The 27,905-nt window shown below is 45.1% G+C and overlaps 2 protein-coding genes across 2 annotated transcripts; both read left to right on the plus strand.

Annotated features, from left to right (window-relative positions):
• Positions 1-245: 245 nt before the first annotated feature.
• Positions 246-15,650, plus strand: LOC119174275 (uncharacterized). The gene is made up of 2 exons (XM_037425117.2): positions 246-1,229; positions 13,520-15,650. The coding sequence occupies exons 1-2, from the start codon at positions 1,194-1,196 to the stop codon at positions 14,087-14,089; spliced, it is 606 nt and encodes a 201-aa protein (XP_037281014.2). The 5' UTR covers positions 246-1,193; the 3' UTR covers positions 14,090-15,650.
• Positions 15,651-19,653: 4,003 nt separating this feature from the next.
• LOC142784586 (uncharacterized) lies at positions 19,654-26,520 on the plus strand. Its single transcript, XM_075883006.1, has 2 exons — positions 19,654-20,047; positions 25,699-26,520. Exon 2 carries the CDS (start codon positions 25,874-25,876, stop codon positions 26,309-26,311), a length of 438 nt encoding a protein of 145 aa, XP_075739121.1. The 5' UTR covers positions 19,654-20,047; positions 25,699-25,873; the 3' UTR covers positions 26,312-26,520.
• The last annotated feature ends 1,385 nt before the right edge of the window (positions 26,521-27,905 follow it).

Raw genomic sequence — 27,905 nt, forward strand, 5'->3', positions numbered from 1 at the left:
GCGGGTCGTTTTTAATCGAGACAAGTCGAGGTGTTTCTTGTTCCTGTTTTGTCGTCTTCGCCCGAGAGGGTAGCGCAGTGCGGCGAAGCCAACGGGCGCGAACTGGGCGACCTTGCCCAAGCCACCGACGCGGCGGATCGGATCAGCTGTTGAGAGCGCACGTTCAGCTAAAGGCTCGACGACACGCGCGGGGTGTCGTGCATCGACCACGTGGTTTCCTCGCCGCTAGCGAAACTGGAATGCGCCCTCGCACCTGCTGCTGGCGTCGCTGAAAGCGCGGCCACTGGCCGCCGCTCTCCTTTTTCTTCAGCTACCGCAGCGACTGGCAGCAGCGACGCTTTGCGCCGCGCGGGTCACCTCCCCCTCCAGGAGCCCCAGGCCTCCTCTGGAGCAGCTGCCCTTCCGCTCACGCTTCTTCCGCTGACAACTGTGGACTACCGTTAACCTCCAGGTCCCTTGCAGCTGTACTCTTTCAAAATAACGACATTCAAGGACTTTTCACCTGTCAAGATACAACTCTTTTCTGTTCGCGCTCCCAGAGAGGAGAGGTCCAGGATCACTCGCAAGTACATTCCGGATATCCCAGCCGCCGGAGCGCAGGAGAGTCACATTTACCTACTGGGGTGTGGTTTTCGGGCGCTGAGAGTCTTCACTCAAGAAGTGTTGGCCGTTGAGTAGTTCCCTGTGCGCATTCGAGTGCGCGTTCCGACGGTGAGGAAGTATATACAAGTCCATCGGAGCAGCTGTCCTTGACAAGCGCGCCGAGCCTGACTCGCGTCAGTTGCCATCATCTCTTCAACTTCGACAACTTGAACCCAGGTGAACAACATCACAAAAGTGTTTTACCGTTCTGCTGGGCTACTGTACAACTTCTTGACGGACAATCAGAGAAGCCTCGTTCAGGAATAGAAGACGTTTATTGTTTCCTTGGATCCTGGCGACGTTGATACCGGCGGCATTTTGCGTACCAAGTTATTAGAGTTCCATTTTGAGCTGTACATCGGAAGAACGCTGAGGCATTCAAGAATCGGGAGTATTCGGCACGTGGGACCTCCTGTACAGAAGGGCAACGGGACAAAGGATTGCATTGTACTGCGACATCTCCTAAGCCACTCAGCGCCGGGCCTTCACAAACGCGCGGCTATGCTGTTCGGTCTGTGACTGCGGCGGCGCACGCGTCTTGCCGTCCTTCCATGGCCGACATCGGGATGCTGCTCCGTACTGCGCAGGTGACCTTGTCTTACATATTAGCGACTCCGGGTCGCTGGCAGTGTGTCAAAGAAGGGCGTAGGCAATGGCTAAAATTTTTCTATCAGACATTCACGTGGGCGGAACGAAAAATTCTTGGGCCCTTGAGATTCATTCAGCGATCGCGACCAGCATGCTCACCGCATCTTGTAAGTACATGTCTAAAGAAGCTATGTTGATGCGGTCATTGCACATTGATGGCAGGCTGTTTAGAAGATTGACTAATTTATTAATTGGTTGGTTGATACGTGGGGTTTAACGTCCCAAAATTACCATATGATTATGAGAGACGCCGACCACTTGGGGTTCTTTACCGTGCACCCAAATCTGAGAACACGGGGCTACAGCAGTTTAGCCTCCATGGAAAATGCAGCCGCTGCAACCGGGATTTGATCCCGTGACCTGCGGGTCAGCAGCCGAGTACCTTAACCGTTAGACCACCACGGCGGCGCGGCTGTTTAAAAGACTCAATTATTTGATGCTGGTACATAGTTAACAAGGTGGCAACAGTTGTGCAGATATGAAAAGTGTGTTTGCGTTAGGAACATTGTTTGCATCTTGGACAAGAGATTTTCGTATTCGCTTAGCTAAATAAAATGCTAGTGCAACTGTATGCTACAGCGTTTTCGAATGCTGCATAACCCTTTGAAGATCGCTCGTTTGACTAAGTAACAAGAAAATGACAACGTATTCAGAATGCCGCGCTATCTAAGATGTAGCCACTCTATAGCATTCATGAAAATTTCCGAAGAGACGCAGGCATGAAATTATTGCTTTGCAGTTAATAGTTGCTACAAAACAGATTCAAAGGCATTCACTAGCAGGTGATGGCCATGTAACGTGGCTATGATTGTAAGATGGCGATTACTTTTATCGGCGTTGGAACAATATAGATGTAAAGAAAAACTTGTGCCATATATATTATTCATTTGCAAGAGCAACGCGAATACTCGAACCCCACGCCACTTCTGCCGATGTGCTTCAACTAACGTTTCCAATAGGAGCGATAGAAAAGATTTTGTCTTGAGGGGCGCAGGTCATTTGGATTGACCCAGAGAAGCACAGCGTTAACCTCGAATTTCTTACAATTGCACGTAGGAATTTCGCAGCTTGCCGGCGCATTACCGGTGAAATCGGGCTCGTTTGCCTCAGATAACGCAGACAGCTTGACTAGTTGGTAGAGTGTATTGTATAACAGTAAATCATTCAAAATACGGACACCCACGACTACCAGTGATATTGTGGACCAGTTGAAGTATTCATTTAGGGACTTCGCATGATACTAGGGTGGCTCCGGTCGCATCTGCGACACAATCCTATCTTTTTGGCTTATATTAACGGTGTCCTTCAATACTTCACCCTTGTGTCTTTTGCGGTTAAATACGCACCATAATTGCTTTCATCAGAATGTATGTAAGTTGCCTGCACTAAAATCTATCTCTATGCCACACATTACTGAAGCGTGAAAACACAGCTGAAATCGAGGCCTACTGCAAACAGGTTTCAGATAAAAAGATTTAATAGACAGAGAGGAAGGAAAAGAAGCGATCTAGTTTGATTTATATGTGGTGTTTAACGTCTTAAAACCACTATATGATTATGAGAGACGTTGTAGTGGAGGGCTCAGGAAATTTCGACCACCTGGGGTTCTTCAACGTGCACCCAAATCTGAGCACATGGGCCTACAACATTTCCGCCTCCATCGGAAATGCAGCCGCCACAGCCAGGATTCGAACACGTGACCTGCGGGTCAGCAGCCGAGTACCTTAGCCACTAGACCACCGTGGCAGGGCAGAAACGATCTAGTTAAAGAAGGACATAATAAATGATCGTTTGCAACACGCAAGAAAAAGCATCGTCGGAAGCTCCGGTTAGTGAAACACTTCTGAAAAACTGGTATAGAGATAAATGTTTATTCAGGAAGACAGCTCCAGCTTCGAGTCACGGTGCATTGCGAAATTAATATTGAGAAGCGCTAAGGTGGCATTAGCGGCATTTGCATTTCTCCGATGTCGTGCTGTTCGGATGTAAAGAGGCCGCCAATGGAAAGGCGTAATGGCGAGTGTTCCTCTCTGATGAAACACACGATACGACTGCGTACGTTATGTGAAGTGTGTCATCTCGGTGAAGAGCGGCCTGTTGTAGGTGTAGTATGTATAGCGTACCTACACTGCTGCAAAGCGTGCAACACGCACCCTGAAGATTTTTCTCGGCATCGAGCTGCGTTCATAGTAGGTGTCATGATTTGCATTTTTTTCTAAGACTGACACTAGAAAATTTTGAACTAACTGTAGGCTGAATATTTGGGTATGAACTATGTTACTTCAAGATATTTCTGATTGAAGGGATCAATAGCCAAGGATTGAGGAACGTCACAGGAGCAATCGTCTCGACACGGGGACTTCGTCTTCGTTAGGACAGCAAGTTGTTCACATAGGTGGCCAGAGAAATGGCTCGCGCTGTTGTTGCCACATCGGAAAGGCTGAAAACGCGCGATTACACACGAACAAAGGGGAAACATTATCCAGTGAGAAGCACGAAATGCTGTTGTTTACTACCAGTCTCAGCGCTCATGTAAATAGAACCTCATAGAACGATTATGTAAATAAGAACGCGCGGGTAAAAAGCATATTTTTCGCGGGAACGTACAATCCGAGAAAACGCACAATCCGAATTTTCTAAAGCATCGCGTAGTTTCGAGAACGTTGGCGCCGAATTGTCTAACGAAACGGGAACGTATCAACGAGGTTTTGCTTCCACACGTGTTGACGGTAACCAGTTTTTGTTGTTTTTTTTAACCTGGACACATTCGCTGTTGCAGATGTATGCGCCTACGTGATAGTTTGCGATATAATGGAGAGAAAGGCACTGTGATCGAGTGGGTGGAAGAAAGCGAGAAACAAGAAGAACAAGAAAAAAAAAACGTGCACACGCAAATCTCGCGTATGGTCATACGCGTTCGTGCACGCACGACCAAACGCAGACAAGTGTGCGTGAATCGCCGCCGCCATCACGGGCATTGTGGTTGTTCCGGCGATTTAGTGGTCCGGACCGCGGAGGATCACGTAGGTCTCGGGAGGGCGGAGGATGTGGTCAGTGGGGCACTGGCGTGGGAAGCTCTGGCGTTCGACTCCAGCTGCGCGCGCGGCCTAGTGGACCTCGTTTGCCGTGTTAATCGCGTCCGCGCACGGAAAACAAATCTGCGTTGCCCCAACGGGAGGGATAGAGGAAGAACTCTCGGTGGTACGGTGCGCGATTAACAGGGTGGTCGAGGCTGCCTTCATTTATTTAATGTAAACCGCAGACATACGCCGCAAATGGGGTTGGAGCTAATCAAGCTGCTCATAAGCTTTTTCTCCCTGCCTCTTTCATCCTACGCTTGATGAAAAATAAAAGACCTATTATTATTATTAAGTGATTAGCTATCAGCTGCTGCGGTAAATGTTAATGGCGGTTTTTACGAATGGACCATGCGTTAGTGCCACATAGTGGCATATTGGATGAATTTCGAACGCGTGACGTATATCGTACAAAACTCTGCCTTATTAGCACAGTTATTTGCTGCTGCTTCACACACGTTGTACTTGGTATCACATACTCGACTGACGCTGCTGTTGTATAACTTGTAAGAGAAGAAAACTATATAGCTTACGATGCTTACATGAAATTGCTTCGTAATCAGCCGCTACAAATAGTTCATACTAGGATCCATGCACTATAGAATAATGGCACATCGTCTTTGAGCGCAACCGTTTTTTTCTTGCGTTGTTTTGCCTTTTTTAATATTTGCACTACTAGTCGACTCTGTTTGTGGTACTCACAAGTGCCGTGAACGAATACCTACTAAGTAAAAAGCTGCACACATACAGTCGCCATTAACGGTGATATCGACGGACATCGTATGTTGTTCAGCAATTTATACTACCATTTTGGACATGCTTTCTCCTCTGATGTTGTAGAGCTTGAAAGTGGAGCGGCACATAGCAACGTAAGAACAGTTTTCAATGATGAAGTGGGCTTGGGCGTCAGCGGAGCAACATGAAGCTGCAGTAAGAAGGCCATATCAAAAAGTATTTTTGCAGTCGGGTACTGGGGAAGTCCAGAGGCGTAGCACTGCTTCTGCGAAAAAAGTGATTATCGTTAGTGAGCCCTGTAGTGCATAATAAACATTTCCTTGTAACAAGCCTTCACCTTTGAAGGGTTTTTCCGATAGCCACTCACCGAAGATCCAATCAACGAGAGATTTGCTAACCTTGAGCTGATTTTCTTCGCACACCTCAGCGGTATTTTTGGCAGCGAACAGCTGGTCGAAATACTCGGTCATCATAGCATATATAGTTTCAGTTGTCAAAAATATATATGCGGGAAAGGATAATAAAGCCAACGAGCAGGTTTTCTTTGTAACAGTGTTGGGCCTGTTGGCACCGGATGCTATAATAACGATGTCCCTTGAGGAGAACCTAAAAGTTCCCGCCTACCCGGTTTGCTGCAGGCACAACCAGTTCTTGCGCACGGTGCAGGCGGCCGGTACAACAGCCAGAACTATTCAACATGGGAGAATTTACCGGCTTTGCATTACTGGACTAATTCTACGCGCCATTTCAATAATTTTATTTGAGAGTTCAAACAAAGATGACAAAATAACAACTGTTAATTATACGTATAAGATGTCAAAATGTATGCTGTTAGCACAATCATCGCAGCTTAATCTTACAGGAGTGCCATTATAGTTTATGATACTGAATGGAGCGAGTGTAAGTGAAAAAAGTAGAGAAGAGTAATAACACTAACTTCCAGCATACGCCATTTGCGTAGCAGTGACAAATGCAGTGCTATACGCCAGCAAATGGTACTGAATTGCATGACAATTCTAAGAAAAGAAAGGTCACTCCATTCATCACTCAGGAGAACTAACTAAATACTCTTACAATCTGAACATAGTACCGAAATCACATGGGCCTCAGCAATTGCGCGACTAGGTTTCAAAACTCGTTTTAGACTGGACGAGCGTAACATGAGTACCTCTGGCTACATGGTGAAGAAATATGGGTGTCTCAAAAGACTTGTTGTAGCTGCGTGTCACGTACGGGCGTTGAACTCTGTATTGCTCTTTTCCGCGGACCAAGGTTGTCGTAAGACAACGCCTTTACTTGTTTATCTATTTTCCTTGAACTCACTTGCGTTGTTTGAGATGTTCGCCGCTTAATGTCTCGCGTATATTGTTGTCCACCTGTTTCCTCTAGACTTACGCTTGTCACCGTGTTTTTTTTTTCGTATAAGCTATAGCCTTTAAAAATTTTAGATCAGGTATTTGCAGCAAAATGAGCATATAAAATGCATACAATAGACTGGATACCAGGACATTAAGGAACCCCCTTAGTTGCGTGGTGATTGCATAAAGACGTCAGTTCTTCGTGCCACCCGCGTCGCTTCGTCATAATGCATACCTATTTATTTTTTCTCCCCTGAACATTAGAAGGACGAAGCGCTCTAAATTTATTCATATATTTATTTTTATGAACTGCAACTTCACTGGGGTTGAGGTAAGATGTATATATTATCTTTCTCATATATTATACACCACTTTCACAGAAAACACTCGCAAAATGGCAATGCATAAATATATCCGGGTTGAAGGTTCCACAGTTCAACTGCTTACGGGAAAAAAACGTGTAATTGAGTATGTCAGTTCTAGTTTGAACTGTTATCTTTACTTAGTAACTCCTATACGAGTACAAGAACGATCGTAGCACCGACATTTCTGCATTTTCCCATTGCACACAATTATTCAAAATTATATCAATTATTGCTAATGCAGACATTCGAGGCACACTTGTGCCGTTGGCGTCGCCGTCGAAAAGCTGTTCATGCATCAGCTGCCGCAAGCTCGCAGTCTCGATGGTTGCGCAGCCTTGATAGCGTTGATCGTTTGGAGGCTTCGTAAGATGTTCAATTCCTTGGCAGGAAAACCGAATGGCAGGCGCTGTAATGCACAGCTCACATCAAGACTAACGAATGAAACAAGTTCGAGAAATTGAGACGATCAAATTAGGCGCGAAAGAACGCGACAAGGTCGAAAGGGCAGGGTGCATGGCATCATTACTGCGGCACACAACAATGAACAATGTAACATTCTATTCGATCAAAAGACGTTTCATTTCAAAAGGGCGTGCGCAGGCATCGACATTTTAATTCACGACCAGTGCCCAAAGACGGGCAATACCACTCTTCAGGCGCGCAGTTTGGCGCCTTTTGTAGCCCTTACGAGGTATATAATACCACATGTCAATCAATGTGTTGCGAATTCGATAACGTTCTTCGGGGTTTTCAAGTAAGAATGAATGTCGTTTCGCCAACCCTGCGGAAGGTCCGCTTTCGCACGCCTCGCCGGCCGCTGCATGGGTGCCAGAGCGGTTGGAATGGAGCCACGAAAAAAATATGAAAATAAATAAACAAAAAAACATATGGCGCGACATGCCGAACCTATCGTCAGTGCGGCCTCTCAAAGTGCCGTCTGGCTCGTGGTTGTCGGATTGAAACGTGCCTCAGTTTGACCGGCGGAAGCAAAAAGAAAAAAAAAACAAGGAAAAAAATTGTATTCGAATATGTATGCCGCATTTTGCGGCCTTGAGGTGGCCGCGCGCTTTGAGGCACAGCGATTATACCAATGCCGGTTCTTTTTTTTGCTTTACTTTCTTTCCGTTTTCTTTTTATTCTTTTCCCACAGTGCTCCGTCTCTGATTGGAGGCCAAGCTGAAGCGATTCAGCCTGTAAGTAATGGCGTATTTTAGGGTAGAGCGGCGTTTCTGCTCCTCTTAGGGTACCACTTCGTGGTTTACAGTTCAACTGAGGGTGTGTCGACGTGAAACAGTTGGCGCGTCTACTGCGCCCTTGTTAAGATTCATCTATGCATTACGGGGCATTGTGGTGTTGCCCAGGTCTGACCAGACGCCGTCACGTTTAACAGAAGGAACATGACTGCATGTGTTTCGGTACCTTACACTTCTTGTTAAGTGGCACGCTGACAGGACGATTATTCAACAATCGGCTACCTTGAAATGTCTAGAGGTGAATGAACAGCTTATGATGATGTTGGTGGTGGTGGTGTCTTAAATATGGCTTATAAACACTGAGGGGAATCGGCCTAGAATTGATTACTGAGAATGGATATTCAATAGTGAATATTTATGAGAAAATTAACGTATGTAAACGAAAAGAGCGCTATAATTGTTTTTCTCCCGTTCCAACCAGACAGTGTAGTCGTTAGCTTGACTACAAATGAACGTAAATAAAAAAGTCATAATAATAATGTTAATTTTAAAAAATAACTCTTTGCTAACAAAAGCGCTCTTCTCCCTCCTCTTCCTTCTGCTACGTTTAACATGACATGGTCGTAACGTGGTAGCTTTAGTTTGTGGGAACGGAAATAACTTTATATGTCAACAAGTTTTGCGAGAAACAACTTTCGCAAAATTCAGAGTGAAGCGCTGCGACCTAAAATGAACGAATCTGCAGCACAGAGCAAGGTTGTCAATAAGACATTACTACGACGAAATCGAACAGCACCCAGTACAGGAAGAAGTATGGAGACGACAGAACATGCGCTGACTAACGATAACTATCACTCTGATATGCTGAAATTAACGATATGTTGAGGTGGTTTAAAACCAGCGCGAAAGGCGTGCGGAGGATGAAATAACTTCAGAAGGTACTCGGCACTGTGACTTCCGTTGAGCTTGCTAATAGTTCTGTCGTCTGCGCAGATTCTGCTTTCTATATGCTGTCGTCTAATAGCAATAAACCGTGCTTTGCGTTCGCTTCGCTTTGTCTTACGACCCATTTGATCAGTTTTGTAAGAGAGAGAGAAAGAAAAAATGAAGGAGAAAGGAAACGAGGTTAACCGAGCTTGGCTCGGTTGTCTACATTACACCTGAGGGAAACAAAAGGGGTAATAGTAATTAACATAAATAAGAAAAAAGAGTAAGAAAATAGGAAATATAAACAGAACCTCTTTATTAACATGACGACCTCCATATTACGAAGCACGCCGTAGTAGACGGCACTTGATTACTTTTAACCAGCTCGGTTATCTTAGTAGCACCTAAACATAAGTACAATTAAGGCGGTTATTGCATTTCACCCCTGTAAAATTTTGGTTTCCATTGCCGCAACTCGAAACTGCGTTGTCATGCTTAGTATCCTTATTGTACAACCGTTAAACCACTACCGCTGGCACATTTCGTTCTATAAAAACCGAACAGGTGGGAAAGGTAGTTAAGAAATAGATATTAAAAAACAGAATGAAACACAAGAAGTTAAAGGAGCTGAAATTCTCGGACGGCGTAAGCATTGTCATCGTGGAGACTAAGCTGGCAAGTGCAAGCGAATCCAGGAGTGAAATCGATTGCGGCGGGCGCAGAACATCGCCTCCGGTCGGTCGTGATGGGCGTGATGGCTTCTGACTGCGCACGCATTCCGAGCGTCTATCGACAGGGACGAATTTCGTAACGTCGGCCGTCACTCGCGCGAGGCACAAGTGAATGCGCGGCGTGCTCGCATTATTAGAGCGCGTGACCGCGGACAGCGTGATTGAAGCATTAGGAATGGAAATCTACGCGGGTAGAAACGCCATGCACGTGTCTTTATGTTACCCCTTAACACTTCGGTATTTTACATGGACATCGACCGACAGCTGGTGCGGCAGCAACGCTTTTCTGTTGGTCCAAGGTTGACTGCGCCTTAGAATGCGCGTTGCGTTTGAAAGGGCCCTACATAGCTCCTTCGTATACTGATGCACGTTCGTGCTGAGACGTGAATACAACCAGGCGAAAAGCATTCGCACGCGTAAAGAAAGGCCGTCCGCATGCATACCCTCATGATAACGTTTGATCGTTCACACAGTCGACATTGCTACATCGTAAAATTTATTCTCGCACTGCGCAAACATATCTGAATTCACGACATGTCAGCCATTGCAGTTACCTAGATAACGGTCGATGGGAGTCTAGACTTGTGTAGACTAAGAAAGAGATCAGCATTTTTTTTTACTTTTTGGTGTGCCATGAAAGAAAAAGCAAAGCTGATATCCTTAAGAATATTGCAATTATTCCAAATTGGCTTGTCATCCGAGGCGGAAAACCTGAAGGATCAGGAAATGAATCCCCAATAGTGTATTATTCTTCGGAAAAAATTGGTCTCACTGACTCTCAGGGCCTTGTGGTAGCCTAATCAGCGACGTCTTTGTCTCCTCTTTGTCTCTCGTTTTAAGTTCCACTGCACCAAATGGTGTTCAATAAATCACCCTGAAAGTGCTAGTTCATGCATCGAAGTTGTGAAGGGAAGATGCCAACCGCGTTCAGGGACTCGTGGCTTTGCAATCACGAAGCCACCCTGTTTACTTTCATAGTTTTGAAATATTTCTTACTCGCTCATTCATTTTATTTCCGCGTTATGTATACCAGCTTTCCTGCCAGCATGTTGTTGAGGGGAGGGGAATTTTACTATAAGTAATTATTGATTCATTGTTATTTTTTTCATTTCGACTGTCTGCTTTAAAAATTTTGAAGAGCCGTACGTCTCCTGTGCAAGTTGCTACAAATGTGGTGCGCTTAGGTTGGCGTCTGAAAGCTATCTTTTTATTTATTTGTTTTTTATTTATTTCTATTCATTTTCAACATACTGTTAACCCCTTACAGGGTTTCAAGAAGAATAAGAGTAAACAAAAAATAAAGAGGAAAACCATTCACATCAGCAAAAACAGTTAAGCTGGCTGTAGCAGATTTGCTAAACAACACAAATTAGGCAACAGGAGACTACATGCACAAGTCAAGCGGTATTGAATAGTAAATTTACGTTATATGAACTTAACAGACAAAACGACAGCATAAGTCACACTTGTAACGGTGATTGTACTAGCATAAAAGGCGATGCAAAGAGCAAATCACGAGAAAGATACATTACATACTACGCAGTCAAGCTGATGATTATTTAACATGTCTACCTTACAGCCTTTTTATAAATTGGTCAGTTATACGCTGCTCGACTTTAAGTTGGTCAATAACATTACATTTCGGAATGCATCTAGAAAAAAACAAACAGGAATAATAGAATGTATTATTATTACACTCGCATTATCGGCATGTGTGATCATGTGTATGACGTGTCTGTCTTGTTATTTATTGGTAATGTAGGTAGTAAATCTCATTGCATTTCATTACACACTGTATTTCATGGGACACATGTAGGATGTGTAAATGTTTTGAGAATATGGTAATATGCAGACTGTTAGAATTTTATTTACGTGTTAGTTAATAGAAATGTGGTCTGCTCAAAATTGCTGGTCCCGCGGCAAAACTATCAAAAACAATACCTACAAGTACGAAAACAACTACAGTAGTGAACGACTAAATCACAAATAATTTACGCGTTTCGTCAGCGTTATCGACGAGTACTCGAAAAGGCCAAATGGCTCACAAGCAGCAGTGACGAAAACGTCTTTTTCACTTTATCCATGCAGAGATAGTCATGACGAAAATTTGTTTCATCTATTTAAAAAAAATTCTTTATTGAATTACGATGAATATCTCACGCTTGCATTGATATTAAGAGGAAGTTTCAACGAGTGCAGACGATAGGCATATCGTTAGCGGTTGTATGGTTATTCCTTAGTGACCTGGAGCCACCCACCACGGGAGATCGGCCATGAGACGCATGGTACCTCATTTTAGAGATATTATTTGTTCCAAATTTCAAATAAGTTTTTGTTAATGAGTGCTTTAAAATGAGGTTCACTGGTACAGTAGGGGTATCAAAAATAATAAATGAAGATAATTAGTATGATTCCATCATTAGCAAGTGACATATCACGAAATGGCAGTAGTAAGATTAATATTATTAATAAACGCTTCGAAATGACAAGCTTCATGAATGTAACCCATTATTTTGGATGACTTTAGAGGTAGCAGATTGCTGTAAAAAATAAGGAAAGATGCAATGACCGAGCCCTGCCACGGGAGTAATTCTGCAACGCGATGCTAACGCACGTTTCAGTAAAGGCGTGGCCTGTCTGTCCTTGCCGCACCCCACCTGCGATCTCGACCTTGCTCGAGCACTAAGTGACGCAAAACACATGGTGCGGTAGTGGGAAAGAAATTCTCAGCGCGCTGCGGCGTTTGTTAGGCAGAGTTGGCCATACGAACACGACTTGTGGTTGTGTTGGCCGCTATGTTATTGATTTATTCAAAAATTTCCTCATTTTATGCTGTACACAACGAAGTCAGCTATTTAATTGTCACGTTGACCTAATTGTTATTACTTTGCGCAGCTCAGCACGAAGTCGCAGGGTTTAGATTGCTGAATGGCGCTTATAACATAAAAAAAATCCAAGGAACACGCAACTGTACTTGAATGCAAGGCAGAACCTTGCATCATGTGATCAGAGCTAGTGTGAAGCGCGCCATCACGAACATAAGTAAATAAAAATAAATAACTGCCAATCCTTTTTTTGTGTTTAAACTTGTGCTTTTGTACCTATGACTTGTGCTTTTTGTATATAAGCTTTGGTACTGTCCATGTGCTCCTGGGGATAGCAATAAACGATTAACTTTAAACACATCATGTTCATCTGAACCGGAATTTGAGTACATGGGTCTCTGTGAAACATGCATGATGCAACTTTTGCGTATTATTTCTGCGTCATTTCTTCGGCAATAGCGCAAGTAAACATTCTTGCGATATCCAGATGTGATTTGTTCGACTCCCTACTGTCTTCATTCGATGTGTATTTCACATGCATTTCATTATGATTCAATACATACAGCACATACCAACACAATTTATCATAGGCATTGTGCAGATAACCTGTAAGCCAACCTACCCATACTGCTACGGTGAAAAGTTAATACTATTTTATTTTAAAATACAAGAAATGTAGGTAAGCAGACTAAAAGAAGCAAGGACACCACAAGATTTTCACGCCTTGTGGTGCCCTGACTTCCTCTTGTGTCCGTGTTTGCACATCCTGTCTTTTAGAATAAATACCAACCAACGGAGCTCTCTGTTGTTCTGGCGACAGTTATGCCAAATTGAATAGAAGTTGGTGAAATCAAACAGAGTGAAAGAAACGAAGATCAGTAGTATAAGAAAGCAGGCATGCTGACCAGCGTTTCATTAAACCGACTGAAGGGATATACTCACAGAGGGCCACTTTTTGCATACGTGGTACTGGTCGTAAGAAAAAATTGTCACTGATGAATCCCTGCTTATGACGTAGGTGAGCTGGGTCGCGCTGCTGGCGGCGCTTCTGCTGAGCGCCTCAGTCCTGAACTGCGCCCCCGTTGGAGTGGCGCCACTCTCGGAGCTACCGCAGGACCTGCAGCAGCTGCAGCAGCAGCATTTCCCTGTGCCCGTGGCCTCGCGAGCCGTCGTCAGCACAGTGAGCAGCGTCAGCGCCATCACCACCACCACCAGCACAAACAGTGCAGGTGCCACCACGCGCTCGCCCAACACCTCCGCCTCTAAGCCTGACGGCGTTGGAGCCCTGGAAGGCTCGGCCTCGTCCACCTTCCACTTGCTGGATGAGTTCTTGGACTACGCTGGCAGTGGCCAAAACCTGACTGAGCCTGGAGTCATCAGCAGCAGCTACCGCCTCGGCTACACCGTCGACACAGGCGGAAGCCTTCGCAAGTTCCGATATGAGGAACGCACGCCAGAGGGCGCCATCGTAGGAGAGTTTGGCTTCCATAAGAACGACGGCGTCATTCGCGGCGTCCGCTACACGGCCGAACCGGGAGTTCATCCGAAAGTGCTCTATGAGGCACTCGTCAAGTTCTTTTCATTGTGAGCCAGGGCGCGGGACGACCATTTTAGCCAGTGAGAGCTAGCTTCCAATGTTTAAAGCCCACGCTGGTGTAAAGAAACCCGCTCGTTCCACCTTGCCAACGCAACTTCCATACCGCCGGAGAAATGTGTATTCACGTGTGTTCGACGCAGTGTTCAGTGCTTTCGTCCGCAAATTCTTGACATGTTCAGTTTCTCATGGTTTTCTGTTCTCTGTGATCATGGCATGAAATCTCTTGGTGCCTGCTTCTCAAGAAATAGAAGGGGCTGTGCAATGCCAATCGTCGAATGGAACGTGCACTTTTTTCTGGGACACCGGTGAACTTGTGGAGCAAAGTATCGGTGATGCAGCAAAATAGGCCCATTACTTACGATAAAAGGCCATCGCAAAAGACTTAGCGTCTCTTTCCCGTGGTTGCCGTTCTTGCTATGCGAGTTATCACATACACGCGATGACCTTACAGGGGAATTGCCCGAGGCTCATTCTGGATAGATTGTTTGTATACATCCTGAGCTATATATGCTGAAAAGCTTTAGACAGCTAAATAAACAAGCCGGACGGCAAGCGGAGTGGATGCAGTTTTGACTAAAACTGTCATAAACAACGGCTTCTCTTTCGGCTCCAGCGAGACTGGAAAGTAAAGGGCAGCGAAGCTGTAGGACTGAATGAAAACCGCGTTAACTTGCATCAGAGGATTAATGGTTAGAATAGATTACCTTGAATGTTTCAAGGGTCTCATATAATAATTTTTGGTATCAGTGGTTGTACACTATACTTGAGCCACTAGGCCAAGCTACTGAAGCCTGGTTCAACTTAATAGTATTCAGTGTTTAGTGAGAAGCGCTGCTGTGCGTGTGCCGAAAAGATGTGAGAACGTCTCCTCACAGTTTACAATGTAAAAAAAAACTAGATAAGTGGATTTCAGTTAGCGAGAGGTTACAATGCGGCATCTGCGGAACTCTACGAGAAAATATGATTACCCAAGCGCTGCCATGCCCATTTTTTTTACTGCCGAGAAACTCAATACACAATATACTTCCCTCGCATTGATACACATTGTACATCAATTTGCTGAGCCGCCATACATAAGGCCTTCTCTCCTTAATGTAGTACAGGTAGCAGTATGTTCATTGTGCATTTCCTGAACGGAATTGTGCAGACTGGGAGTTATATTAGAGGCCTTTGTTGGTTGACCTTCACCGATTCTTTCATCCCTACTTGCGTTTTGACTGTTTAACTTTAGGAAACTCGAGTAGAGGAGAATAGGAGAAAAAGAACGGCAGGGAGCTTAACCAGCCTATAGGCAGCCGGTTTGCTACCCTGCGCAATGACGATGCACGTGCGTGTTCGTCAAACTTGTCGAAGTGCAGGTGATAAGGTCCCCATTTTAGTGAGATATTTATTCTTCGATATAGTCTTTCGTTAAAACGTTGTTTATTCGCAAAAAAAAAATGCAGAAGTGTACCGAGGAACGGTTGCTCACCTTTACGTAACGGGAACTTTTATTCTTAAAAAAGATATTTCCTTTACAATTTTCTGAAAGAAATAAAAGTTATAATACATATGTCTCGGTTTTCTTTCAAGCAGAGCAGTTGTTGCTCGCGTAAGGTGAAGCGACTACGCAGCCTTCATGGGATGTGTATAAGGTAAGTACGAAGGACGTAGAGCGAGAGAGAAACCATTTTATATAAATTTAGATACGTTCGTTGGCTCAGCCAAGACCCCATATGCGTCAGCCAAGGTGCTCTTGGGTCCGGCCGGAAGTTTTTTGAGGGTGAGGACGGGGGTTAACCAAACTTTATGTACGTTCGTGTGCGTGTTTGTGCGCGAACGCCTCACGCAGAACACACATGTAACCCCCTCCTCCTAATCTTTGGGTGTGCCCCTGGCAAGTAGACATTTATGTTTGGTAGCTTTTATCTTCAATTATCTGTTTTCTGGTAAATTTAGTTTAAAGTAACGTGTTTCTGGGCAATCTGGTTAACACTTAGTGCAACCACGCGTTTGTGTTTGTTTCATTTTGCGTTACGATGTTTTGTTTACCTTTGTATAATTTCTATAGGTTACAAGACTTTGCGTTCGAAGGATAACAAATACTTATACGCACAAGCTTTACAGTTAATTTTGCCATAGACAACAGTAACCTAGTAAATGCCCGTCAAAACCAGTCATTTTTCGCGATAGGGCTCCATTGATTTGAACAAAATTGGCTGCAGTAAGCGGTAAAAGAGTTTATTATATTTGCTGCAGCAATCAGCTGCGCCATTCATACCACAGATATGTTCTCCTAAAACTGCTCATTTATTTATTTGCATACACATATACGCAAGGACACATAATAAAAGAGGGAGAGAACAAGGAGCAACTGCCACCTGGAGAGGCACAACGCCCACTTACTCTTTTGAGGAGGGGGGAAGAGGAAATGAAGTTAAGAGGAGAGAAAAAGAAAAAAGAAATCGCAAAAAAATAATGACGAAGTATTACTGGAGTGCCAATTCATACGAAAAAAAAACAACAACTAAAGAACGTGTATAAGTGGGTGGCCAGGCTCCTTTGGTACCTAAAAGTCAGTAGAGCTAGATGTTTCTTGTCGCGTCGGGAAACACAACCTCTCGGAAAGAGGTAATCGTCTATAGTCGGCCACTTTTAAATCCCTGGAACTGGTATATCTTATTACACAATGCCCGCTGTAGGAGAATGCGGAGCTGTGTATATTTCACGATGTTCTAGCGCTTCCCAGGAGCCACAAGCTACGCACAATGGACTGTCAACAGTGTCCTTTATGACACAATTATGTGCCATTAAAAAATGTTTAGATTGTTGTACTTAAAACACGATGTTTCAAAATAAACAACAATGAAGTGAACGAAGATCCCGCATTTCTCGGAAGACAATTCTCCAAAAAAACTGCAGTGGCAGTTCAGCGGCTAAATTGTAGGGCTGCTGTGCTTGCGGACGCTGGTTGGATGCCTGCCCACGGCGAGCACGTTTCGACGGAAACGTACTTAGGAAACAACTCTACAACTCTCAGTGAAGCGCAGCTTAGAGAACTCCTGGTGGACAAAATTAACCCGTATTCTCCCATACCTATGTGCCACGTAATCGTATCTCTGTATTGAGGCATCACACCCCAGAGTTCTTACTGTGAAAAATCTTTACGACAAACAGGAGGACGATTTCGTCTCCAGAAACGGCACGCGCCTAGCGGACCCCAACGCTTTCGGCAACTCGCGTCTTGTTCATGAATATCTCTTTGTCATTTTCCGATAGTCTTTGAGAATGTTATGTTAAGCATGCAGTTCGGTTTAGATGAAGCTGAAGGTCACTCCCATTCAGTGTGTATAACTGATCATCAATGTACACCTAAGCTTCTAAGATGCAAATTGGGAACAAGTTTAAGTAAACATTGACAAAACAAGTTTTAACTCATGACGTTGTTCCCACTCCCATCTAGTACTGGAGTGATTGATTGATTGACTGACTGATTGACTGATTGATTGATTGATTGATTGATATGTGAGGTTTAACGTCCCAAAACCACCATATGATTATGAGAGACGCTGTAGCGGAGGGCTCCGCAAATTTCGATCACCCGGGGTTCTTTAACGTGCACTCAAATCTGAGCACACGGGCCTACAGCATTTTCGCCACCATCAAAAATGCAGCAAGCGCAACCGAGATTCGTTCCCATGACCTACCGGTGAAAGTACCGTAACTTCGCAGGTCACCTGCAGATATACGTTGTTTCCACTTTAACACAATTGAACGCATGTGTATTATTGGGTTGCGAAAGCGCACATGATACGACTACGTAAGCATACACCATGCATCCCCTCTGTTAGGACTACACCTCATTAACATCAAAGCCTCGCTGTATTCTAAATACTCGTGGGAGTATTGAGGATGCAGAGCAGTGCCAAAGCATATAATAGGAGCGCATTCGCACCAGCCACTAACACATGTCGAGTAACGAAGTTGCTCGCAACTGCCTACTTTGCTTGCAAAGCGACCATTTTGAGGAATGTACGAAGACTCGATAAGACTGGAGATGTGACGCAGTCGCTGGTGCAAACATGAGTTGCCGTGAGCCTTGGCCAACATACACGGACATTCAGTGTGAATTCAGCCTTGTACTGCTATTTACCATACACATCTACGACAAAGCAAGCAAAGCCTTAAAAGCATTCCTGTTTTTTTTTTATTAACGCATCAGTGAACGACGAATCGCTGTTTCAATATTCCAACTGAACGAATTTTTCGTCGCTCAAAGGCAAGTTTTACATGCACGACATCCCACATCTCTGTGGAAATGAAATGGTGGCCGTTGAATGAAAAATTGCTTTTCGCATCTAAAGCCATCGGAATGCCGACTAACGGGGTCAACATTCCTGACTCTCTCATCTCTCGGCGTTGTTGTTTCCAGAGTAACATGCGTAAAAGGTCATGCGTTTTCGCTTTGTAATCCATAAGGCAGCCCAGGTATACCTACACCCAACCAAACCATACCGCCATAGCCATCCGCGCCGTAAATTTCGAATAATACAGCCGCGCAATGTTGAACCACTGGCAGTGCTATCGTCGATCTGCAACAAAGCTCGTTTGCATATAGCTGCCTTTACTGCACGAGCTCTGGGAAAAATATGCGTATCTCCATGCACCGGCGCTGATAAGAAACACTGAGACCATCCGGTGTCTACGAGAGCGCGCCGCGGAAACTGCGCCGGCACCGCTCCGAAGGCCGGCCTCGCCTCGACGCGGTGCTTTGTTCGCCGCCTGTCTTGCACCGAAACATTCCCATCGCCGCAACCCACCGGCAAGGCGTAAGTGCGTGCGTAAGACAGCGATAGCGTTTCGCGATAGCTGGCTCTGTGCAGTGCTCGCATAGAACTCCTGCGCAGATCTCCGACTTGATATGCAAGAAGACCTGTTCTGCGTCTCAGTCGACTGTGCCGAGCTTTCGATTTTCCATCAGGTTCTGCGAGCTGTATGGCTATGCTCACATCGACGTCGCAAAGCGCATGGTTTTGCCCACGCCCATGATTGAAGGGCGGCAGTGTAGACGCAGTCATTACCGGCGTTTTGATTGAGGCTTTGCCCTCTCGACGTAAATAGCCGGCGTGTACGGGTGTAGCATTACGCCAGGTAACTTTTTGGGGGCAAAGCTTTCTATGCCGTTGGTTGGGCGTCCACGATGTATGTAGTAGTAGTAGTAGTAGTAGTAGTAGTAGTAGTAGTAGTAGTAGTAGTCGTAGTAGTAAGCCACCTACACGGCCAGACTATAGAGCAGCGGCACGCACGCACCCTTTTGAATTGAGGAGGAAATCCACGCACGTTGATCATAAAAAAAGATAGCTGTTTTTTATGAAATGACTGACAGAGACGAGGATTGGTGACTTAATCTCCAATAAAATTTGCCTTCAATTTGATGCTTAATAAAAAAAACTAGTATCAGAAAGACGCACTTTGAGCACTATCTGACCAGAAAAGGTTGCCACGTTAAACTCGCTGGGTGTAATCTCCTTGGTTTTAGCAAGGTTTAGCGAGGGTTGGGCGCAGTGCCATGAAGATAGTGAACTATTATATAGCCATGAACTGGAGGCCGTGAAAGGTGGGAAGTAGACACGAAGCGCAGGCCGTAAGAAAGTGTGCGAGTGCCACCTCTTGATTAGTCCTTGGAATCTCCGCTGGATGACGTTACTTCTATATGCCGAATATATGATAAAAAGATGCGAGATGGCGGTACTTGGAGTGTTCACTAAAGAACGAACAGATGAATGGATGGACGGACAGACAAAAAGCTGCATGGACTGACGCACGGATGGGCGCACAGACGGACGGACGCATGGACAGATTCCCGAATGAGCGGACGCTTCGCACCACTCATCATCATGCACTCCACGAATATGCTGTGATTTTTCATCGTTTACTTAACAAATGATGTGTTGCGATCTGCTGCTGACGGTACGTAATCTTCTGTGTAATGAGAACCTTAATATGATGTAGCTTTGAGAGCGCCATGGGAACCGTCAAACAAGCTGGTGCGTTTTGCATGTAACATAGGATTAAAACTTATTTAGATACACACTATGGTTAATAACGAACACGTTTTTTACTTCTTTCTAAGCCTTATAAGGAGGTTTGAATCGAATAAACGGAATTTAAAAAAATAAATTTCGCTTTATATGGTATGCGCATTGTTCCCCACGTACTGCTTATCGTGTACTGATAGATATAAAACAATGTTGAATTGTTGCATTTTTTTTAGTTTCCTGAATAATCGTTCACAAAATTATCATTTGCTTTTCACGAGTCGCTGTACTTCACTAATTCTCGTTAGCACATACCACATGTTTGGTGCTTCTGGTCATCTGTGAGAATACTCGATTTTATATACCTGATCAGAGACTTTGCATTTAGCTGCATCAAAGCTATTGAGTTCGATAGCGAAAGAAGCCAATTAACGTTGATCCGCCTAATTGACATATCTTATGAACGCCTTGCGTTGCAACAGATTAAAACTGAATTGTATCAGCAAGGAAGCATAGATAATGTGGAGGTATTGTCGATTGTGGAAGTGAAAACGCTCCACGGAGGCGGAAATGTAGGCCCGTGTGCTCAGATTTGGGTGCATGTTAAAGAACCCTGAGTGGTCGAAATTTCCGGAGCCCTCCACTACGGCGTCTCTCATATTCATATGGTTGTTTTGGGACGTTAAACCCCACATATCAATCAAGTGAAAATGCTCCTTCACTGTTGCCTTGAATGGCAGGGTGAATATAAGGCGTAAATTGACAAGCAAGGAATGGATTGTCTACATAGAATTCACAGTTGGTCATACCCTGACTGAAAGAAACACCAATGTCACAACGCTTTTTTCTCTACACACAAAAAAAAAACAAATATGAACTACTATAAGTAAAGTACTATAAGTAAAGTTTAATCATTCATACAACGTGCAAATTTAGTAAAGAAGTTGTGCAAGAAACCGATCATAAGAATTCACCATGCCAGGCTGGTGCTTCTTTTTAAATGGCGATTCAAACGTGTGAAATTATTTTCCCAAGTACCCGAAACACACGCATGTCAAGGCTACGGCATACTAAATAAATGTGATCACACGCACGTATACACAACCACAAGCTTTGCGGGCAATAAAATACCACTTGTCGGAGGGAGAAAAAAGCAAACACAGAAATGAGCTTTAAGGGTAATCATTTCTTTTTCTTCGTGGGAGCCCAGTCGCTTGACGAGAATACTGAATGCGTGCTAAGATGAAATACAAAATACACTTGAGCCAGTCGCGAGGATCGCTATGCTTAGTGCTTTCGCGAGAAGTTTTCCGATGTATCATTTCATCGGTACCAGTGATAATACGAGTGTCTCACTCATAGAATAGATGATTTTTAGCGGGACAGCTCGGTGCTCTACCATAGTTGAGTACGAAGTACTCGAAATTGTTAAACATTTTTTTTCTAAACACACACTCCAACCTTGTGTCCACTTTTAGTGCACGTTAAAGAACCCCAGGTGGTCGAAATTTTCGGAGCCCTCCACTATGGCGTCTCTCATAATCATATGGTGATTTTCGGACGTTAAACCCTACATATCACTCAATCAAACCTAGCTTCTACTGAATCCACCAGTGAAAAGATTGATCGCAGTGATGATCGCAATAGGTGGTCTTCGCGGGGCGGAAAAGGCGTTTGCCTCTTTCACGATATGTTTTATAATAAACAGGAGCGAGTTCGAAACGGCTGTTAGATAAAGGTAAGCGTCGCTTAAGCTAATCGCTAGCCATGTCGAAAATCCTGAAGCAGCCGAAGAATGCGGACGACATGGCTTTTATAGGTGAACGCCGGCGTATACCGTCCATATGAGAAGACACCCTCCGGAGAGTTTATTTTTCTTTGTACGCTCGCGTAGATGCTATCGCGTGACGTCTCGGTTGCTTCAAGGACGTTGCTGTTCTTTGATATCGCGGCGTGACCTGCGAGACGTGCTTTGACTCTCGCCCCGCTTTCGTATCTGCGACAGGTAAATCCTGCACGCCCAGCGCCAGAAGCTGTCTCCGGTTTATTTTGTGCTTTTCGCCGCAGGGAACGCTATTAATAACTCCTAATCGAGAATTATTGCCGCATTATTTGGCATACAGGTTTTTTGTTTTTCGCAGTATTTCCCATAAGGTGAGGTCTGCGAACTTTCCTTGTAAGTTTCTCATATTCGCTCTCTTAAGAAATACTCAGTGGACAAGGCCATGGTCGCCTGAGGCCCTGTCGGTTATTCTTCATTCCCGTCTTCATCAAGCACCAATCTGCAGTTTACACTGAAAAACTTAGCCCTTCTGATGCGAACCATTTACGTGATGCGAACTGTGGCTTCACAAGCAGTGTGCACATTCATATAAAGAGAAAACAAAACAAGGAAACAATTCTGGGGGTAACACAAGTACAAAACAACATACAGTTAAAGTAACGCAGGACATAATAAAACTTTGCCATAGAGAACTTTAACAAACTGGTAGCGCTTCTTATGTTAGTGTTACGTTTATAAAAAAATATAAACGCATGGAGCTTTAGTACCGAGTTGTAGCGCCCATTACTCCTATTGTATACAAGTTGCCGTCGCGAAGTAGTGAACATGCTCGAAACTATACAATCGCCAAAATAGGCACATTAACAAACACCCACGTACTTGATCCGAGCTCCAGCATTTTCCCGGTTGTTTGTGCTCCTTTATCTGGAAACCTAAGTTAAACAGAAGGCTTAGTTACACACACACACACACACACACACACACACACACACACACACACGCGCGCGCGCGCGCGCGCGCACACACACACACACACGCACACACACACACACACACACACAAAAGAAATGGTTATGGACACTAAGTGCGATACCATCCCTGGTTAACATTCCCCTGGGACTTGCTCATGTTGGCAACCGTCGTCTGATAGTTACCTAATGACAACTATAGTGTTGACTGACGGTTTGCTAATGTATAGCAAATGTTGGCTACGGTTTACAGGACACTAAAGTTATACGATCAGCTAATGGTTTGCAGACAAGGGAGTATTCTTTTTTATATGCGATGCATGTTTATGCGTACTGCAGGCAGTGGATCTATCTATCTATCTATCTATCTATCTATCTATCTATCTATCTATCTATCTATCTATCTATCTATCTATCTATCTATCTATCTATCTATCTATCTATCTATCTATCTATCTATCTATCTATCTATCTATCTAGCCGCCTACGCCTTTAAGCTCTCCTCACCATTTCGATGATGGTATCGATACCAAACTTGATATGGCATAACATGACTGTAGGAAGAACAAATTTGACTAGTCATAACATCAAAACCATGACATGTATATTATGAATGTCATGATTTACATTTCATGGTCCTGCAGCTCCTGTGGTGGTTTAGTTCGCATGGCATGTTGCAAAGCTGGTATATGGTATCACATGATTGCATGGCGAACACAAGCGACAGAACTTAACATTAAACTCATGACATGCACGTCACCTAACAACATGACTGCATGCCACGCTCATGATGCGCTGGCAGCCGTTTCACTCGCGTCACATATACCAAATTTGGTATTACTCTACGTGAATGGATGACGAAGGTATGTGACTGCTGCAATCATGATAATCACGAGATGCGCGTCATGTGAAAACATGATTACATGCCACAGACAAGGTGCCAATACATTTTGACGTGACGCGATGCGTATGGTCACTTGCAATCATTTCGTCGCGTCACGCCGGCGTTGTCACGCAGGCGCCGGTCCTGCCATATATTCGCCGGCACGCGCCACGCTGCTTGGCTTTGACGCATGCTCGTTTCAACGCGTCCGGCGTCCCTCCATCACGAAAAGAGGGAGACGCAGTGTTGCCTAGGTAACGCATCGGCACGAAATGCAGCATGTCGCATTTCGCGCCGGTTGCCGTCAGGCCGCACCGACGGACGCTGGTCGCGCCTTGCGTCAGTCAATAGAATGCTCACGTTTTGCTGACGTAGCGTCACTGTGCCCAATGTGCGGGCGTGTCAACGCTACATTGGAGTATATTGGGCCCTTCATGGTGCACTCGCGACCATTTTGCTAGCTCCACATATACGGTACCAAACGCCCGCGAGCGCATCATGAGCGTAGCATGTAGTGATGCTGTTACATGACACGCATCTCATGTTTATCTTGTTTGCACCAGTCACATACCTTCGTCATCCATTCACGTACCGTAATACCAAATTTGGTATATGTGAGGCTAGCGAAAGGGCCACGAGCGCATCATGAGCGTGACATGTAGTGATGTTGCTACATGACATGCATGTCATAATTTTCATGTGAGGGTCTGTCGCTTGTGTTCGCCATGCAATCATGCTATACCATACCAGTTTTGCAACATGCCATGCGAACGAAACCACCGCAAGAGCTGCAGGATCATGGAAAGTAAATCAATACATTCATGACATATATCATAATTTTCATAATATGACTAGTTAAATATGTTCATCATACAGTCATGTTATGCCATACCAAGTTTGGTATCGATACCATTATCGAAACAGCCAGGAGAGCTAAAAGGCGTAGGCGGCTAGATAGATAGATAGATAGATAGATAGATAGATAGATAGATAGATAGATAGATAGATAGATAGATAGATAGATAGATAGATAGATAGATAGATAGATAGATAGATAGATAGATAGCTAGATAGATAGATAGATAGATAGATAGATAGATAGATAGATAGATAGATAGATAGATAGATAGATAGATAGATAGATAGATAGATAGATAGATAGATAGATAGATTCAAAGTCACCGAAATTCGCTAAGAAATGCTTCGCACCTAATATACGCGACTGGTTCAAAGACCCAGTGCCCACGCCACGAAGAACGGCAACAAAGATATGGAAAGCCGGATCCCAACTTTGCAAGAACTAGTTTTCAAAAATTTTCGCCTTTCATTTTTATGTATACGTCAATTCTGCGAAGAAATGCTTTACGGATTTTGCTTGATTGCCGTAAATGTAGTTTAATGAAACAATCGTACATTTTGTTCGTTTTACTTCACTGCTGTCCCATGCTCTGCCCATCGGTAAACTCAACGGCTTTGTCTTCGCGTTTTTCAAACGCGTCAGAATGGCTGCACTGCAGCGCTAATGGCAGTCAGATCAAGTATGCAAGACGGATGCTTCAAAACAAGGACCAAATGACGGTGACGAGTGGAGAAAAGCACAATGCTAATGACGGAATATATTGCATGGCGTTGAACGAATGTCTGTTTCTTGCAATGTTTGTTTTCCTTCAAAAACAATGACACCTACCCACTCTGGGAGACTGGCCAAGAATGAGTAGTTGAAAATTTGGAAGGTCATTCGAAAAAGTTCGAACATTTACAAAAATAAATCCCTAATGATACGTACTAAAATGAATTAAGACTAAAAGTAATATGATTTTGATCTCATAATGCTATATCTTCTTTCTCGTTTTTTTTCGCTAAGTGGACCAAGGCGCTGATTGAACACTGGCTTTTCGTAAACGCTTCATTCTCGTCTTTCACTTCTCTTTTGTCCGCGAAACGACAAGTGCCCAGATCCCAGCGCGGAAGAGGAAAAGAAAGTTCAGGTCCATCACGCAAGGCTGGGCAGCCAATGAGCTACCCGACACGCTGACCGCGCGGGCACGCGACGTTCGAGGCGCGATCCTCGTGCCAGCGCACTGGTCATCGGTCAGCTCAGACGGTCGGCATCCAGCAGACACGATGGACGTATCCACGGACACCGCTACCCTGGGCCCCAATGCCGATGCCGTCCTGGAAGCCAACAAGGCCGCCAGCCAGCCCGAGCTGGGAGACGAGGGCGGTGTCACGGGCATCCTGAGACCCTCATCTCGGGAGGCAGCCAAGCCTTCCGGCGAGGCGACCAGCACCTTGGCGGGTGAGGAGGTGCTGTCCGCGACGAGGCTTGTCGTCGTGGAGCTGCCCCGTGCAGAGGGCGAGGGCGCTACCCCCATCAACACGGCGGCGAATTCTGGTACCGTCATGGTGGTTGAGCAGCCGCCCGCGGACGCTGAGGTCGCGTCGCAGACCGATGACGAGCTGACAAAGGACGTGAAGAGCGACAAGGTCGCGTTCAACGCCGAGCCGGACGTGCCTCCCCCGACGCGCACCTTCACCTTCAAGGTGGGAAGCCTCGCCTAGGGTCAAGATGGCCGCCGGCTGCGCGTGAAAGGCATCGGAAGCAGCTGACCACCAGCACCCTTCACTGAGAAAAGATGGCTGCCGCTTGCCGAACTCGGCGCGTCTCCTAGCTCTGCACCTGGCGGGACGCAGACACTTCCTGAACTGACAGCTATTGCCTAGTGCACCGGTCGATGAGAATAAAAAAAATTGTGCTGTCGTTCCCGCCATCAAGGTTTCCGACTGATTTCTTTATCGCTATTATGTCGATGTCGCATACGGGGAGCTGGGTTGAAATCCCCGCTGCTAGTAGCGTTAAAAAGTGCAGCCCATTGGCCTGTTTTGACAAGGTTCTTGTGCCATCATATTTAGGGTCAGGGACGTCATATTTCCCGATCTGTTGTGCAGCTTCTGATGACTGTCTGCTGAGTGCTTGAAGCAGGTGGCCCAGACTGCAGGTAAATGTCATATCCAAAGGTGCGCGTTGGCCAAGATGCTATAACACTTATACGACGTAAAGCCGTCATAGTCAATACAGTCACTGTGATTGGTTCCGCTCTCCTCAGACCTTTGCTGTGACCCATTGTAGCTATGCGGCCCGCATTGTGTTAGTTCTTGTCTCACCGTTATCTGCATGTCATAATGCTTTCGATACGACCACACCCTTAGATCGTAGTGACAGCATGCTTCTGATCGCATAAACAGCAACATGCCGTCACCATGCTGTCTTCGTCATCCTAAAATGACCATGCATTACCCCCTGTCACGATGACTTAACGGTCGTTCTATCGGCAACAGACCTCCTTGTCGTCGCTTCATATTTTTTTCTCATCGTCCCTAAACGCTGTCCTCGTCATGCAGTCGTTTTAGTTACAAACACAGGAAGCACAACGACCTTACGATGTCTTAGTCGCAATAGTACGGCGTCATAGTCGTCGTACCTCTCATGTTGCTGCATTATTGTACTAATCGATCATCGTTGCCTTGCCCCGCCGCGGTGGTCTAGTGGCTAAGGTACTCGGCTGCTGACCCGCAGGTGGCGGGTTCAAATCCCGGCTGCGGCGGCTGCATTTCCGATGGAGGCGGAAATGTCGAGGCCCGTGTGCTCAGATTTGGGTGCACGTTAAAGAACCCCAGGTGGTCAAAATTTCCGGAGCCCTCCACTACGGCGTCTCTCATAATCATATGGTGGTTTTGGGACGTTAAACCACACAAATCAATCAATCAATCATCGTTGCCTCAACCACACTACGTTTATCGGCATTCAACTCACATCATCGCATCATCATTAAACAGCCTCGGGATGCTGTCGTCATCCTCGGAAAATTGTGCTTTCATACTTGCGCCATATTGGCGATGCAAAAGATATATCTGTTCATTGCAATTTGATCGTTATGATTACATCTTCTTTACACATAAGGCTGGCATGGTCGAACATGGCAAGTCTATGTCAAGCGAGACAGTTCTCGTCAAAATGTGCACAGCCTGATCGGGTGAATAATCACTGAAAGAATGGTCGGTGATTAGGAACATAGTTTTGCGCAAGTCTACAAGGCATTTCCTGATAAATAGTTCCACGTGGCCTGGGATCGACTAAGTTAGCTTATTTGGCGCT

This window comes from Rhipicephalus microplus, unplaced genomic scaffold (genome assembly GCF_043290135.1).
Source record: "Rhipicephalus microplus isolate Deutch F79 unplaced genomic scaffold, USDA_Rmic scaffold_15, whole genome shotgun sequence".
NCBI lineage: Eukaryota > Metazoa > Arthropoda > Arachnida > Ixodida > Ixodidae > Rhipicephalus > Rhipicephalus microplus.